At 40.9% G+C, this 16,445-nt stretch overlaps 1 protein-coding gene across 2 annotated transcripts in view; it reads left to right on the forward strand.

Annotated features, from left to right (window-relative positions):
• Positions 1-16,445, forward strand: part of LOC140566799 (neuronal migration protein doublecortin-like) — a 69,641-nt gene that overhangs the window by 16,279 nt on the left and 36,917 nt on the right. For both annotated transcript variants that reach the window (XM_072692336.1, XM_072692327.1), the window contains exon 3: positions 10,013-10,353. In XM_072692336.1, the coding sequence (XP_072548437.1) occupies positions 10,013-10,353 (341 nt within the window). The remainder of the gene's footprint in view (positions 1-10,012; positions 10,354-16,445) is intronic.

Consider the following 16,445-nt stretch of genomic DNA (forward strand, 5'->3'; position numbering starts at 1 on the left):
TAGTTCAGTATTAGTTCAGTATTAGTTAAGTGTTGGTTCAGTGTTGGTTCAGTGTTGGTTCAGTACTGATTCAGTATTGGTTTAGTATTAGTTCAGTGTTGGTTCAGTATTGGTTCAGTATTGATTCAGTATTGGTTTAGTATTAGTTCAGTGTTGGTTCAGTGTTGGTTCAGTATTGATTCAGTGTTGGTTCAGTATTAGTTCAGTGTTGGTTCAGTATTAGTTCAGTATTGGTTCAGTGTTGGTTCAGTATTAGTTCAGTGTTGGTTCAGTATTGGTTTAGTATTAGTTCAGTATTGGTTAAGTATTAGTTCAGTATTGGTTTAGTATTGGTTTAGTATTAGTTCAGTATTAGTTCAGTATTAGTTAAGTGTTGGTTCAGTATTAGTTAAGTGTTGGTTCAGCGTTGGTTCAGTGTTGGTTCAGTAATGGTTCAGTATTGGTTCAGTATTAGTTCAGTGTTGGTTCAGTGTTGGTTCAGTGTTGATTCAGTATTGGTTCAGTATTGGTTCAGTATTAGTTCAGTGTTGGTTCAGTATTAGTTAAGTGTTGGTTCAGCGTTGGTTCAGCGTTGGTTCAGTAATGGTTCAGTATTGGTTCAGTATTAGTTCAGTGTTGGTTCAGTGTTGGTTCAGTATTGGTTCAGTATTGGTTCAGTATTAGTTCAGTATTAGTTCAGTGTTGGTTCAGTATTAGTTAAGTGTTGGTTCAGCGTTGGTTCAGTGTTGGTTCAGTAATGGTTCAGTATTGGTTCAGTATTAGTTCAGTGTTGGTTCAGTGTTGGTTCAGTGTTGGTTCAGTATTGGTTCAGTATTGGTTCAGTGTTGGTTCAGTATTGATTCAGTATTGGTTTAGTATTGATTCAGTATTGGTTTAGTATTAGTTCAGTGTTGGTTCAGTGTTGGTTCAGTATTAGTTCAGTGTTGGTTCAGTGTTGGTTCAGTATTGGTTCAGTATTGGTTCAGTATTACTTCAGCGTTGGTTCAGTGTTGGTTCAGTATTGGTTCAGTATTAGTTCAGTGTTGGTTCAGTGTTGGTTCAGTATTAGTTCAGTGTTGGTTCAGTATTGGTTCAGTATTAGTTCACGATTGGTTCAGTGTTGGTTCAGTATTGATTCAGTGTTGGTTCAGTATTGATTCAGTATTGGTTTAGTATTAGTTCAGTGTTGGTTCAGTATTGGTTCAGTATTGATTCAGTGTTGGTTCAGTATTGGTTCAGTATTAGTTCAGTATTGGTTCAGTGTTGGTTCAGTATTGATTCAGTGTTGGTTCAGTATTGATTCAGTATTGGTTCAGTATTGGTTCAGTATTGATTCAGTATTGGTTTAGTATTAGTTCTGTGTTGGTTCAGTGTTGGTTCAGTATTACTTCAGCGTTGGTTCAGTGTTGGTTCAGTATTGGTTCAGCGTTGGTTCAGTGTTGGTTCAGTATTGGTTCAGTGTTGGTTCAGTGTTAGTTCAGTATTGGTTCAGTATTGGTTCTGTATTGGTTCAGTATTGGTTCAGTATTGGTTCAGTGTTGGTTTAGTATTACTTCAGCGTTGGTTCAGTGTTGGTTCAGTGTTGGTTCAGTATTACTTCAGCGTTGGTTCAGTGTTGGTTCAGTATTGGTTCAGCGTTGGTTCAGTGTTGGTTCAGTATTGGTTCAGTGTTGGTTCAGTGTTAGTTCAGTATTGGTTCAGTATTGGTTCTGTATTGGTTCAGTATTGGTTTAGTATTGGTTCAGTGTTGGTTTAGTATTACTTCAGCGTTGGTTCAGTGTTGGTTCAGTATTGGTTCAGTATTACTTCAGCGTTGGTTCAGCGTTGGTTCAGTGTTGGTTCAGTGTTGGTTCTGTGTTGGTTCAGTGTTAGTTCAGTATTGGTTCAGTATTGGTTCAGTATTGGTTCAGTGTTGGTTTAGTATTACTTCAGCGTTGGTTCAGTGTTGGTTCAGTAATGGTTCAGTATCAGTATTTTTATGATTGTCTAATTGGAGCAGTTGAATGGAAGTCAGTAGTCCAGTCAGTAGTCTGGAGTTCTGTATATGAACAGGCTGGACTTTTCCTCATCGTGTTTCAGTGGATATTATCTGTAAATCTGGTCTCTGCAGGATCCTGTGTTAGTCCAGCTCCAACCTTCAAATCAGTTCTCCAGATCATTTTGGAACATTTCTTCTGGTCCATTTATCATACAATTATAATATAATATAAAGAACAACTGTCAGATTCACATTATGGAGAAAAATGAAATGATGTACAGTTCAAGAGCTTCTCATTCTGAAGAAAGAAAGTAGGGAGATCTTGTCGGTGAGCTAGTCTAAAGAACAGAGCTTGGTTCCTCCAGGGTTCTCCTGGACGCCCCCCAGTCCAGCCAGCACAGCGTGGAGGATGTGTTCAATCAACTCCATCATCAGCAGCAGCAGCAGCAGCAGCAGCTCACCTGATTTACCATCATTAAGCCCTGATTTACCACCAAACCAGGTGTTGATCTGAGGAGAACTCTAAATAACACTAGACTCCATGAGGAGAACTTTGGAGATGTTCTAATGAGAACCTCCACCACTTTCTGATATCAGTGATTAGCCTGGCATTATTAGGCAGCATGGAGCCAATAGGGTCATGATGTTGATCTGCTCCAGAGAGTCCTATTCTATTGGCAGTACTTCTTCTCTACAGGGACTAGACAAGCTGTGTGTGTGCATTTGCACATCTGTGTCAGCAATGGGTGCAGCTCAAAGTAGCTGAATGCATTCAATCAAGGGGTGTCCATACATTTGGGCATGTAGTGTGTGTGTTGTACTATTACAGAAACCAAAGTGTGTGTGCCGTAGAGAGAGAGAGAGCGAGAGAGTGTATGTTAGTGTTGGACTGTGTTTTAATAGTGTGTCCCCTGATATCCCTCCAGTCTCCTGACCTATATCTGAATCCTCACTACACACAGCTACACACAGCTCACATAAGCTTACAAATCTGTGTGTGTGCGTGTGTGTGTGTGCGTGTGTGTGTGTGTGAGCAGGAGGAACTCGTTCACCCCTGTCTGGAGCTGGAGATGTTTATTCTGTTTGATCTGGCGTCTCCTGCACCTCCTTCGTTATTACAGCCTGCTCCACCTCACACACACACACACAGTGTAGTTTTGGATTTAGAAGTGGGGGTCTAAGGGGGGCACAGATACCATGCACCTTGTTATCCACTGTTAAGTTTAGCTCGTTAGCTCGTTTTTACTGCCTCACTACTCTTTACAGGGTTTCCGCTCACTGTACAGCTTTAACTCCTACCCCTTTCAGACAGCAGCAGAGCATGCTGGGTGCATGCAGTACATCTAATGTAACCATGGAAATCAGTGTTGATGTAACCATGGAAATGAGTGTAGTAACTTTGGAAATATGTATTGCGTAAGCACAGAAATGAGTCCAGTGGAAACATGGAAATCACTGTAGTGAAACCAGTGGGAATGAGTGTGGCATGACCCTGCAGATTGGAAGAGCGTAACCGTGGAAACGTTTGTAGCATAACCATAGAAATGAGTTTGATGTAATCATGGAAATGGGTGTGTTATATTGTACAGTCAGATCAGTGTACAGTCAGATCACATCAGTGTTCTGATCTGACTGTATACTGATCTGATATGACTGTACTCTGATCTGATATGACTGTACTCTGATCTGACTGTATACTGATCTGATCTGACTGTACTCTGATCTGATCTGACTGTACTCTGATCTGATCTGACTGTACTCCGATCTGATCTGACTGTATACTGATCTGATCTGACTGTACACTGATCTGATTTAACTTTAACTCTGATCTAACTGTAACTCTGATCTGATCTGACTGTAACTCTGATCTGATCTGACTGTACACTGATCTGATCTGACTGTACACTGATCTAATCTGACTGTATACTGATCTGATTTAACTGTAACTCTGATCTAACTGTAACTCTGATCTGATCTGAATGTACACTGATCTGATCTGACTGTAACTCTGATCTGATCTGACTGTACACTGATCTAATCTGACTGTATACTGATCTGATTTAACTGTAACTCTGATCTAACAAACTCTGATCTGATCTGACTGTACACTGATCTAATCTGACTGTATACTGATCTGATCTGACTGTATACTAATCTGATCTGACTGTACACTGATCTGATTTAACTGTAACTCTGATCTAACTAACTCTGATCTGATCTGACGGTATACTGATCTGATCTAACTGTACTCTGATCTGTTCTGTCTGTACACTGATCTGATCTGACTGTACTCTGATCTGATCTGACTGTACTCCGATCTGATCTGACTGTATACTGATCTGATCTGACTGTATACTGATCTGATTTAACTGTAACTCTGATCTAACTATAACTCTGATCTGATCTGAATGTACACTCTGATCTGATCTGACTGTACACTGTTCTAATCTGACTGTATACTGATCTGATCTGACTGTATACTAATCTGATTTAACTGTAACTCTGATCTAACTAACTCTGATCTGATCTGACTGTACACTGATCTGATTTAACTGTAACTCTGATCTAACTAACTCTGATCTGATCTGACTGTACACTGATCTAATCTGACTGTATACTGATCTGATCTGACTGTATACTGATCTGATTTAACTGTAACTCTGATCTAACTAACTCTGATCTGATCTGACTGTATACTGATCTGATCTAACTGTACTCTGATCTGATCTGACTGTAACTCTGATCTGATCTGACTGTACTCTGATCTGATCTGACTGTACTCTGATCTGATCTGACTGTACACTGATCTGATCTAACTGTACTCTGATCTGATCTGACTGTAACACTGATCTGATCTGACTGTACTCTGATCTGATCTGACTGTACACTGTTACACTCCAGAGGTAATCTCCACAGGCCTGAGTGTGTCTGATCCAGTCTTACCACTAGCAAAGCTCTCTCTCTCTCTCTCTCTCTCTCTCTCTCTCTCTCTTACCATCTGGTCCTCCTCAGGGTGTGCTTTTCAATTATTTTATCCCCCTCAACTAGAAACCCCCCCACACACCACCCCCCCCCCCCTCTCTCTTCTGATGAACTGAGCGTTTGTCTACACAGGAGGTCTGCAGAAAGTGTGGGGCTCTCCTGGGGGCGGTGCCTGAGGGTAAACGAGGTGGAGATTATGCAAATGAAACAAACTGATAACGGCAGGTTTAATTAGATCAGGGCGGGGTGATCGTTTCTAAATTAACAGAGTTAAGAGAGGGCGAGTGATGGGGGAGGGTCAGCTGCCTGGGCTAGGGTTGCAGCCATTGGTCCACAAATATGAAGTAGATTGGACTTGTTGTTGCAGCGCCTCCCACAGGTAAATGAAGCACATGCACCCATCCATCCACCAGAACTCATTAGACCCGACCACCTGCTTCCATCGGTCCGAGGTCCAGTTCTGATATGTCCACTGTAGGCGATGGTGGACAGGGGTCAGCATAGGCACACCAAGACAGTATGGCCTTGCCACACTGAGTGATGGGGGAGAGGGAGGGCCATAACCCAGTTTTGCTCTCTGGGACTTCCGGTCACTGGCGGATGGCTGGGGCATCACCAGAGATTAAAGCCACTTGCCTAATCCACTGCTATCCCTCTATATGCCGTCAGAACAGCTTCTGAAGGAGGTTTCTGTGGTATCTAGCACCAAGACGTTCTAGTCGATCCTAGCTTTAAGTCCTGAAAGTTAAGCGGTGGAGCCGCCATGGACTGGTGTTGTTTTTACAGCGCCTCCCACAGGTAAGTAGAGCACGCACACCTGGCTGTCCACATGATGAAGAAGAATGCAGGACCAGACCACCTTCTTCCATGTCTATTATAGTAGACGGGGTCAGCAGTGGTGGACAGGGGTCAGTATGGGTCTACAGCTACACAGCCCCATACACAGCAAGGGGCGCTGCACTGTGTGCACTCAAATAACCATCATTAAACAGTTCTGCTGATGAGCCTCGGGTGCCTTGGGTTGGTGGTCTGTCCATCCTTGGACCACTCTGGGTAGGACCCCACCAATGCTGACAGGGACTCCTTGGAGATGCTTGAGAGATGTTCTGACCCCCCCAGTCATTTCAGATCTTCATGCTGCCCATTTCTCCACATTCAGCGCCAGCAGTCGACTACGAGACCCCAGTGACCTCTAACATCAACTCAATGGCCTTCATCTGGGGGCGGTCTTAATGTTTTGGCTAATCAGTGTGTGTATACTGTGTGTGAGTGTAATGAAGTCCTTCTCTCTGTGCAGTGTTTTCTTCTGTGTCTTGTCCTAGCATTCACTGCATACAAATGATAGACGACCTTCCGGCCTCTCCATTGTGTGTGTGTGTGTGTGTGTGTGTGTGTGTGTGTGTCTGAGAGAGGCTTATTTGCTTCCGGCCCCTCTCCACCCAGGAGAAAGCAAGAGAGTGTGGATTAGTGAGTGAGAAGACACTGCAGATGATGGATGGACGTAGCAACAGTGCGGACAGAGGGAATAGGGTGGAGACGAAGAGAGATGGAGGGAGGGATGGTGGAGGAGAGAGGAAGCTATTATACACACACACACACACACACACACTGCTGTTCTCCGGCACTGAGATGCTATAGGACTGTTGAGAGAATATGGTGAGAGAGGGGGTGGGAGAGAGAGAGGGGAGTGATATATGGTGATGGAGGGAGGAAGAGGAGGAGTGATGGAGGGATATGGGGATGCTGCAGAGGGAGATAGATGGTGTGGTTGCCTTCGAGTGGCACTGTGAAGAATGGTACACTGGCCACCACCCATTAAAGGGCCCGTAGTTTTGTCCGTTTATGATATTGATTCCCTCTCATTTCCATGGTTTCCATTACACCTGTTTCCATGGTTACACGACCCCCTCCCCCATGTTCTGGTCTCGCTATACACATTTCCCCACACTCATTGCCGTAGGTGCACTAGACCTTGATGGTTACCCTATACCCGTTTCTGTAATTACCTTACCCCACCATTTCCATGGTTACCTTACACCCGTTTCTGTAGTTACACAACCCTTTTATTCCCATGGTTTCCCTACACCCATTCCTGTAGTTACACAACCCTCTCATTCCCATGGTTACCCTACACCCATTCCTGTAGTTACACAACCCTCTCATTCCCATGGTTACCCTACACCCATTTCTGGAGTTGCACAATCATCTCATTCCCATGGTTTCCCTACACCTGTTTCTATAATTACACTACCCCCATTTGCATGGTTTTACCCAGACCTATCTCCATGGTAAAACAGGGTTGCATTTCCGTCGTTACCCTCTCCCCATTCCCATGGTTACCCTACCCTCTATTTCCCATTTCCTACACACGTTTCGGCACTTGCCACACTGCCCCCATATTTCTATGCTTACCCAACACCTACATCTGCACTTACACTACCTCCCATTTCCGTGGACATGCCACCCACAGTTTCCATAGTTACGCTAGGTCTGAATCTATGTCCAAAGTTACAGTACACTCATTTCCATGGTTACGCTTATATTTATAAGTGGTTTAGTAGCGGGTATGTGGTGTAAAGCTGAACTGACAGCGCCGTCATGAAGCTCACAGTACGACAAACATTCAGACAAATCAGCATATTCTGTGTGTGTGTGTGTGTGTGTGTGTGTGTGTAGAAACCCCAAAACCCTCCCATGGATCCGGAGCTGTGGGCTAAAGCTGGTGTATCCGGCAGGAAGCCAGCGCACCCCACTCACTGGCTTAATTTAGCCTGAGATGTTTCAGGAGCATTGAGGAGAAGGATGTTCTGCTTGTCTTCTTACATAATAAAGCAGCTCCTACACCACATGTGGGCTGAGGAGGCCAGGGATTTAGACACTCTGTGTGTGTGTGTGTGTGTGTGTGTGTGTCCTTGTAGCTGCTTATAGAACTGAACTGATTCTTCTTTAACTCTGAAGCTTCAGGGCTGCAGAACTTTCTTCAGAGAAGGAATGAATTTTTATAAAAGTCTGCATGATGACACCCAGAAATGCTGGGTTCTAGATAACCTCCCCCAGTCAGAGCTGGAGTTCTACAGTGGAGGTTCTAGATAGGCTCCCCCAGTCAGAGCTGGAGTTCTACAGTGGAGGTTCTAGATAAGCTCCCCCAGTCAGAGCTGTGGTTCTACAGTGCAGGTGAAGCTCTAATAAAAGCTCCTCACAGAAAGTTCTTCACCTAATGGTGATGAAGACGCTGCCTGATGCCTGAGACACTGTTCTACCAGAGTTCTGAGAAGAGTTCGGCTCTAGAACCTGCTTTTAAAATCAGATCATTAAAATGGTGGAGGGATACATGCTGCAGGGTGTAGTGCGGCTACAGAAAGTAGTCCCTAAAGAAAACTGCATTAGTTCAGATTCTCTATTCTCTATTCATCACTCCATATAAAACTCAGAAGACTCGTGTAGCTTCACTGGTGGGTTTGGGTAGGAGATAAATGATGGGCTGTATCTGTGTTGTAGTCATGGCAACCGACGCCTGCTTCCATTCACCTCCATGTCTCTGGGCGTCTCTGCTCAGGCTGGGCTGAGTTTGAATCCCACTGCCGAGAGCTGGTCTGAGCTCTTTTGTCTGAACTCGTTTATGTCGGCTGACTTCTGGGAGGAGCCTCGCTTCAGAACAGAAAGGCAGTGGTCCTGATGTTCTTGCTCATGGGTGTAGCTGTTGTTGTCCCCATCACTTTCAAAGCCATCCAGTGTGTGTGTGTGTGTGTGTGTGTGTGTGTCTGTGTGAGGGGGTGAACAGTGCATTTAAATAGTAAATAGTGATCTACTCTTATTGCCTAGCTGTCATAATAGCTACACCCGTTTGGAAATTGGAGTAGTAAAACCATGGAAATGAATGTTGCAAAAATATGGAAATGGGTGTATTATAACCATGGAAATAGGTGTAGCATAAATTTGGAAATACAAAGCTTAGAGTAACAGTGTAAACGGGTGTAGCCGTTGGCTTATGACAACTGGGCAATAAGAGTAGAACACCATTTACTGGCAAAACAGTGGAAATGGTTGTAGCAAAAATATGGAAATGGGTGTAGCATTGGAAATGGGTGCAGTGTAACCATTAAAAAGGGTGTTGCAGAAATATGGAAATGGGTGTAGCATTGCAAATGGGTGCAGTGTAACCATGGAAAAGGGTGTTGCAAAAATCTGGGAATGGGTGTAGCGTCGTTATGGGAACAGGTATATTTTTGCTACACCCATTTCCATAGTTCTTTTTAGAGCTGGTCTACTCTTATTGCCCAGCTCTCATAATCCAATAGCTACACCCATTTATGCGGTTACTCTAAACTCTATATGTATACTATATATATTACATTTTGTGCTACACCTATTTCCATGGTTACACTACACCCGTTCCCATAATAACGCTACACCCATTTCTATATTTTTTGCAACATCCATTTCCATGGTTAGACTACACCCATTTCCATGGTTACACTACACCCATTTTCATATTTTTGCAACCCACATTTATATGATTACACCTTACCTATTTCCACAGTTATTCTACAACCATTTCCATTGTTATGCTACACCTATTCCCATGGATACTCAATACTCATTTCCATGGTGATGCTACACCTATTCCCATGGATACTCAATACTCACTTCCATGGTGATGCTACACCTATTCTCATGGATACTCAATTCTCATTTCCATGGTGATACTACACCTATTCCCATGGATACTCAATACTCATTTCCTTGGTGATGCTACACCTATTCCCATTGATACTCAAAACTCATTTCCATGGTGATGCTACACCTATTCCCATGGATACTCAATTCTCATTTCCATGGTGATGCTAAACTCATTTTCGTAGCTTTGCTACTCCCATTTCCATGGTAACAATGTGTGGGCTTGAAGTTAATCAGCAGCACTTTTCTGACATAACCAACACAATGTAGCCCTCACACCGATCCGAAAACCACACTCCTGGATCGCCCAGCGCTTCTGTCTGTCTGTGAGTGTGTGTGTGATTATACAACCACACATGACCTGTTAACACTGTCCTGTGTTCCTCTGTCCTGTAGGTGAGAGTTATGTGTGTGCCTCAGAGAACTACTATAAGAAGGTGGACTACACCAAGAACGTCAACCCCAACTGGTCAGTGAACGTGAAGGCATGTGCGGGTCAGCGGAACGCCATGTGCGTGAGCGGACGGCCGGTAGCAGAACCGCGCGAGAACAAGGACTTCATCCGCCCGAAGCTGGTGACGGTGATGCGGAGCGGAGTGAAGCCCAGGAAGGCGGTCAGGGTTCTGCTGAATAAAAAAACTGCACATTCGTTTGAACAGGTCCTGACCGACATCACCGAGGCCATCAAACTGGAGAGCGGAGTGGTCAAGAGGATTTACACACTGGATGGGAAACAGGTAGGACAGCACAGAAACACGCACACACACACACACACACACGCTCTCTCTCTCTCACACACACACACTCTCACACACACACACACACACACTTTATTTGTTTTAATGGGCTTAGCATCTATATCTAATTTACCCAACAACTCCACCCACCTCTTACTCCACATGTAGTCCATCATCTTCAATCCAGTATGAAGTTCTAATAACATTAATATCCAGTATGATGTTCTAATATCATTAATATCCAGTATGAAGCTGTAATAACATTAATATCCAGTATGAAGCTGTAATAACATTAATATCCAGTATGATGTTCTAATATCATTAACATCCAGTATGAAGCTGTAATAACATTAATATCCAGTATGAAGTTCTAATAGCATTAATATCCAGTATGAAGCTCTAATATCATTAATATCCAGTATGCTGTTCTAATATCATTAATATCCAGTATAAAGCTGTAATAACATTAATATCCAGTATGATGTTCTAATATCATTAACATCCAGTATGAAGCTGTAATAACATTAATATCCAGTATGATGTTCTAATATCATTAATATCCAGTATGATATTCTAATATCATTAACATCCAGTATGAAGCTGTAATAACATTAATATCCAGTATGATGTTCTAATAACATTAATTTCCAGTATGAAGCTGTAATAACATTAATATCCAGTATGATGTTCTAATAACATTAATATCCAGTATGATGTTCTAATATCATTAATATCCAGTATGAAGCTGTAATAACATTAATATCCAGTATGAAGCTGTAATAACATTAATATCCAGTATGATGTTCTAATAACATTAATATCCAGTATGATGTTCTAATAACATTAATATCCAGTATGATGTTCTAATATCATTAATATCCAGTATGAAGCTGTAATAACATTAATATCCAGTATGAAGCTGTAATAACATTAATATCCAGTATGATGTTCTAATAACATTAATATCCAGTATGATGTTTTAATATCATTAATATCCAGTATGAAGCTCTAATAACATTAATATCCAGTATGAAGCTGTAATAACATTAATATCCAGTATGATGTTCTAATATCATTAATATCCAGTATGATGTTCTAATATCATTAATATCCAGTATGAAGCTCTAATAACATTAATATCCAGTATGAAGCTCTAATAACATTAATATCCAGTATAATGTTCTAATATCATTAATATCCAGTATGAAGCTCTAATAACATTAATATCCAGTATAATGTTCTAATATCATTAATATCCAGTATGAAGCTCTAATAACATTAATATCCAGTATGAAGCTCTAATAACATTAATATCCAGTATAATGTTCTAATATCATTAATATCCAGTATGAAGCTCTAATAACATTAATATCCAGTATAATGTTCTAATATCATTAATATCCAGTATGAAGCTCTAATAACATTAATATCCAGTATGAAGCTGTAATAACATTAATATCCAGTATGATGTTCTAATATCATTAATATCCAGTATGATGTTCTAATATCATTAATATCCAGTAAGAAGCTCTAATAACATTAATATCCAGTATGAAGCTCTAATAACATTAATATCCAGTATAATGTTCTAATATCATTAATATCCAGTATGAAGCTCTAATAACATTAATATCCAGTATAATGTTCTAATATCATTAATATCCAGTATGAAGCTCTAATAACATTAATATCCAGTATGAAGCTCTAATAACATTAATATCCAGTATAATGTTCTAATATCATTAATATCCAGTATGAAGCTCTAATATCATTAATATCCAGTATAATGTTCTAATATCATTAATATCCAGTATGAAGCTCTAATAACATTAATATCCAGTATAATGTTCTAATATCATTAATATCCAGTATGAAGCTCTAATAACATTAATATCCAGTATAATGTTCTAATATCATTAATATCCAGTATGAAGCTCTAATATCATTAATATCCAGTATAATGTTCTAATATCATTAATATCCAGTATGAAGCTCTAATAACATTAATATCCAGTATAATGTTCTAATATCATTAATATCCAGTATGAAGCTCTAATAACATTAATATCCAGTATGAAGCTCTAATGACATTAATATCCAGTATGAAGCTCTAGAGTACTTGTACTGCAGTGCTGCAGTGTTTGGAACGCAGAACCGTACAGATGCTGTACAGGGATCTGATGAAGGCCGTTGTTGGATATGAGCTCTTTAAACACACCATTCATTCAGGTGTTTGCATAGAAATCCAGACAGATCCTGAAAGTAGCCTCATGCAAATACACAGATACTGATAACACTACACACACCTACACACACACACCCCCACACACACACACACCTATCCACACACACACTCCATCTGCAGCTAGATTCCCCAGAACGTCTCAGATGAACTGACTGCTGGGAAATGATATTTCTGCTTATTTGCAATTTGGGAATAATCTGTATATCACTCACTGACCGTAACCACACACACACACACACACACACACACACTAAAGGAAGAGCTCTGTATTATTAGTCTAACCAAATGTGTTGGCAGTGTGTGTTTTACGAGTCCGTTGTGTCATTTGTTTGAGAGGGTCAGTGGTGGCAGGTCTGACCGCAGTGTTTGCCTGCCTGTAGCTATTGTGCCCTATCTCAGTATTCGGGGGGGGGTCATTCTTCAGTGAAAGATTGACGAGCATCAGAGACTAATCACAGGCTGTCCTACTGTGTTTATCTACAACACACCACACACACTGCTCCTCTGAAACTACAGAGCCAGTATGGATTGAGAAGAGTAAGTATGTTATAACAGAGTAACGACAAAAAAAAATAGATGTATATCCATTAAAGTGTGTGTGTGTGTGTGTGTGTGTGTGTGTGTGTGTGTATACATATACATTTCATAAGATGTACTATTTAATTCCTAAAGCACATTAGAATAGCTGAAGTTTGTGTCCACAAACTTTTGGACATACAGTATATATAATGTCTGTGTAAATAGGCCAGTGCTGCCCTATTTGCCTGCTCCACTTCTGATTCTCCTCAGTGTGTGTGTGTGTGTGTGTGTGTGTGTGACATAGTAGTTCATCATCCTATATCACAGCGAGTCCAGAAGCATCTCTCCTCTCTTCAAGCCATTACTGAACTCACACACACACACGACATCATTTTCTCAAGGTCGTCTCCTCCAGCGCTCTGGTCTGGTAACATGACCTATAATGAACCGAACCCTGATTATTCCCTGTGTTATAAACAGTGATATAAACAGCAGGACACAGATGAGGTTACAGATGTTGCAGATGTTTTAAAAGTGTTCTGGAGAGCCGAGATTAATCAATTTCATCAACTCACTGTCACGCAAAAAACACATATCTCCAAATCTGCAGCTTTACAGGTGGAGAAAAAACTCTTTCAATGGAAAATGGTTTGATTCCAGGTCATTTTGGAGCATTTCTATTGGTCCATCATAAACATCAGGAGGCAGTACAAAGAACATCTGTCAGATTTATATTATGGAGAAAAGAGAAAATCAGGGATATAATGAGGATTTATTCTTTATTATTTAGCATCAGTGACTATGTGATTTCATTTTCTGTGTAAATGTAAAACGTCTCCTGATTTTTGATGATGTCACTATGCACCAGCGGGTGGGGTCAGTGATACCCTGCTTCATATTTCAATTCAAAACAGAAAACCAGAGAAATGACATCAGTAATAATATATGGACATGATGACAGACTAAACTAGTAGATTTCATTTGCTTTGACTGTTTACTTCAGATAATTCTTGAGATATTATATATTATTACTGCTGATCCTCGTCCATTACAGTATGACCTTTACTATTATTACAGTTGATGCTGATGCTTAACTCGTCCTTAATATTAATATAGCCAATAATAATCTGTTCAAATATACCTTTAAGATTATTAATGTTGAGACAGATACATTTATATAATATATAATCATATTTATATCATATAGATCATTTTTATAGTAGATATAATTATATGAAGCCGTTATGTGGCTTTAATGCCATTTTACTTGGCAGCTGTCCATTAATATACGCCCTTTAATGTTATTGTTGATACTGATCAATTAAAATATGCTGTTATTTTTTTTAGAATAACAGTCTGTTAACATATGACTTTAATATTGTTATTGTTGATACCGATCTATTAAAACACACCTTCAATATTATTATTATTGATTCTGATCCATTAAAATATATATTTATTATTATTATTATTATTATTATTATTATTGATACCAATACATGAAAATATATTTTTTAATAATAGTATTATTATTATTATTATTAATACTGACCCATTACAATATATATTTATTACTACTATTATTATTATTATTATTATTATTATTGATACAATCCATGAAAATTATTACAGTTTAAATTATTGTCATTGACACTGATCCATTACAATATAATTATTATTGTTGTTATTATTATTATTGATTACGTCCATTACAATTATTATAATTAAAATTATTATTGACACTGATCCATCACTATATACTTTTATGATCATTCCTCTACTTATTATTATTAGTAATAACAATATCTTCAATATTATACTTTGTTGGTAACACGCTGTAATTAGCCTGTGATGCTGATCCTTCATATCGGATCGTAACGGCAGTCCGATCACATTGTTCACATCACGCCCACTCTTGTGTAGTCCAATCAGGTTTCACCCACAGTTACTTTTCCAGATGTTATTCCTCAGAATAAAGACCGGAGTATTGATCCAGTTCTGATGTCTGTTAGTACAGTCTTACCCTCCCGCTGTGATCAATCGCTCCGACAGCTGATCAATGACTCAGGCTGTTTAAGTGGGATTAGTGCTGGAAGGCCCCACACAGACTGATCAATACCTGGATCCGCAGCTCAGCTCGGATTCTGATTGGTTGTGACTGTACTTTTACTATTGACCGTTTTAGTTGTGTAATAAAGTCATGTTTACATTTCATTTACATTTTTAACAAATTCAGGTTTTGTTTCTGCCAAAAATAAATAAATAAATAAATAATATGGTGTTCCAGGTGGTTGCTAGGATGTTGCTAGGTTGTTGTTAGATGGTTGATAGGGTGTTGCTAGCTGGTTGTACCATATACAGTATGACTAAATAGGGCTAAGTGGTGCTGAGTAGAGCTGAATGGGGCTGAGTAGGGTCGAGTGTCGCTGAGTAGGGTCGAGTGTCGCTGAGTAGGGCTGAGTCGTGCTGAGTAGGGATAAGTCGTGCTGAGTAGGGCTGAGTCGTGCTGAGTTCTGCTGAGTAGAGCTGAGTGTTGCTGAGTAGGGCTGAGTGTTGCTGAGTAGGGCTGAGTTCTGCTGAGTAGGGCTGAGTGCTGCTGAGTAGGGCTGAGTGCTGCTGATTAGGGCTGAGTTCTGCTGAGTAGGGCTGAGTGCTGCTGAGTAGGGCTGAGTTCTGCTGAGTAGGGCTGAGTTCTGCTGAGTAGGGCTGAGTGCTGCTGATTAGGGCTGAGTTCTGCTGAGTAGGGCTGAGTTCTGCTGAGTAGGGCTGAGTGCTGCTGATTAGGGCTGAGTAGGGATGAGTTCTGCTGAGTAGGGATGAGTGTTGCTGAGTAGGGATGAGTGTTGCTGAGTAGGGCTGAGTGCTGCTGAGTAGGGCTGAGTTCTGCTGAGTAGGGCTGAGTGCTGCTGATTAGGGCTGAGTAGGGATGAGTTCTGCTGAGTAGGGATGAGTGTTGCTGAGTAGGGATGAGTGTTGCTGAGTAGGGATGAGTTCTGCTGAGTAGGGCTGAGTCGTGCTGAGTAGGGATGAGTGCTGCTGAGTAGGGCTGAGTGTTGCTGAGTGGGGATGAGTGTTGCTGAGTAGGGCTGAGTGTTGCTGAGTAGGGCTGAGTTCTGCTGAGTAGGGCTGAGTGTTGCTGAGTAGGGATGAGTGTTGCTGAGTAGGGCTGAGTGTTGCTGAGTAGGGCTGAGTGCTGCTGAGTAGGGCTGAGTGTTGCTGAGTAGGGCTGAGTGCTGCTGAGTAGGGCTGAGTGTTGCTGAGTAGGGCTGAGTGTTGCTGAGTAGGGCTGAGTGCTGCTGAGTAGGGATGAGTTCTGCTGAGTAGGGCT

The sequence above is a fragment of the Salminus brasiliensis genome, chromosome 1, assembly GCF_030463535.1.
Source record: "Salminus brasiliensis chromosome 1, fSalBra1.hap2, whole genome shotgun sequence".
NCBI classification, from domain to species: Eukaryota; Metazoa; Chordata; class Actinopteri; order Characiformes; family Bryconidae; genus Salminus; species Salminus brasiliensis.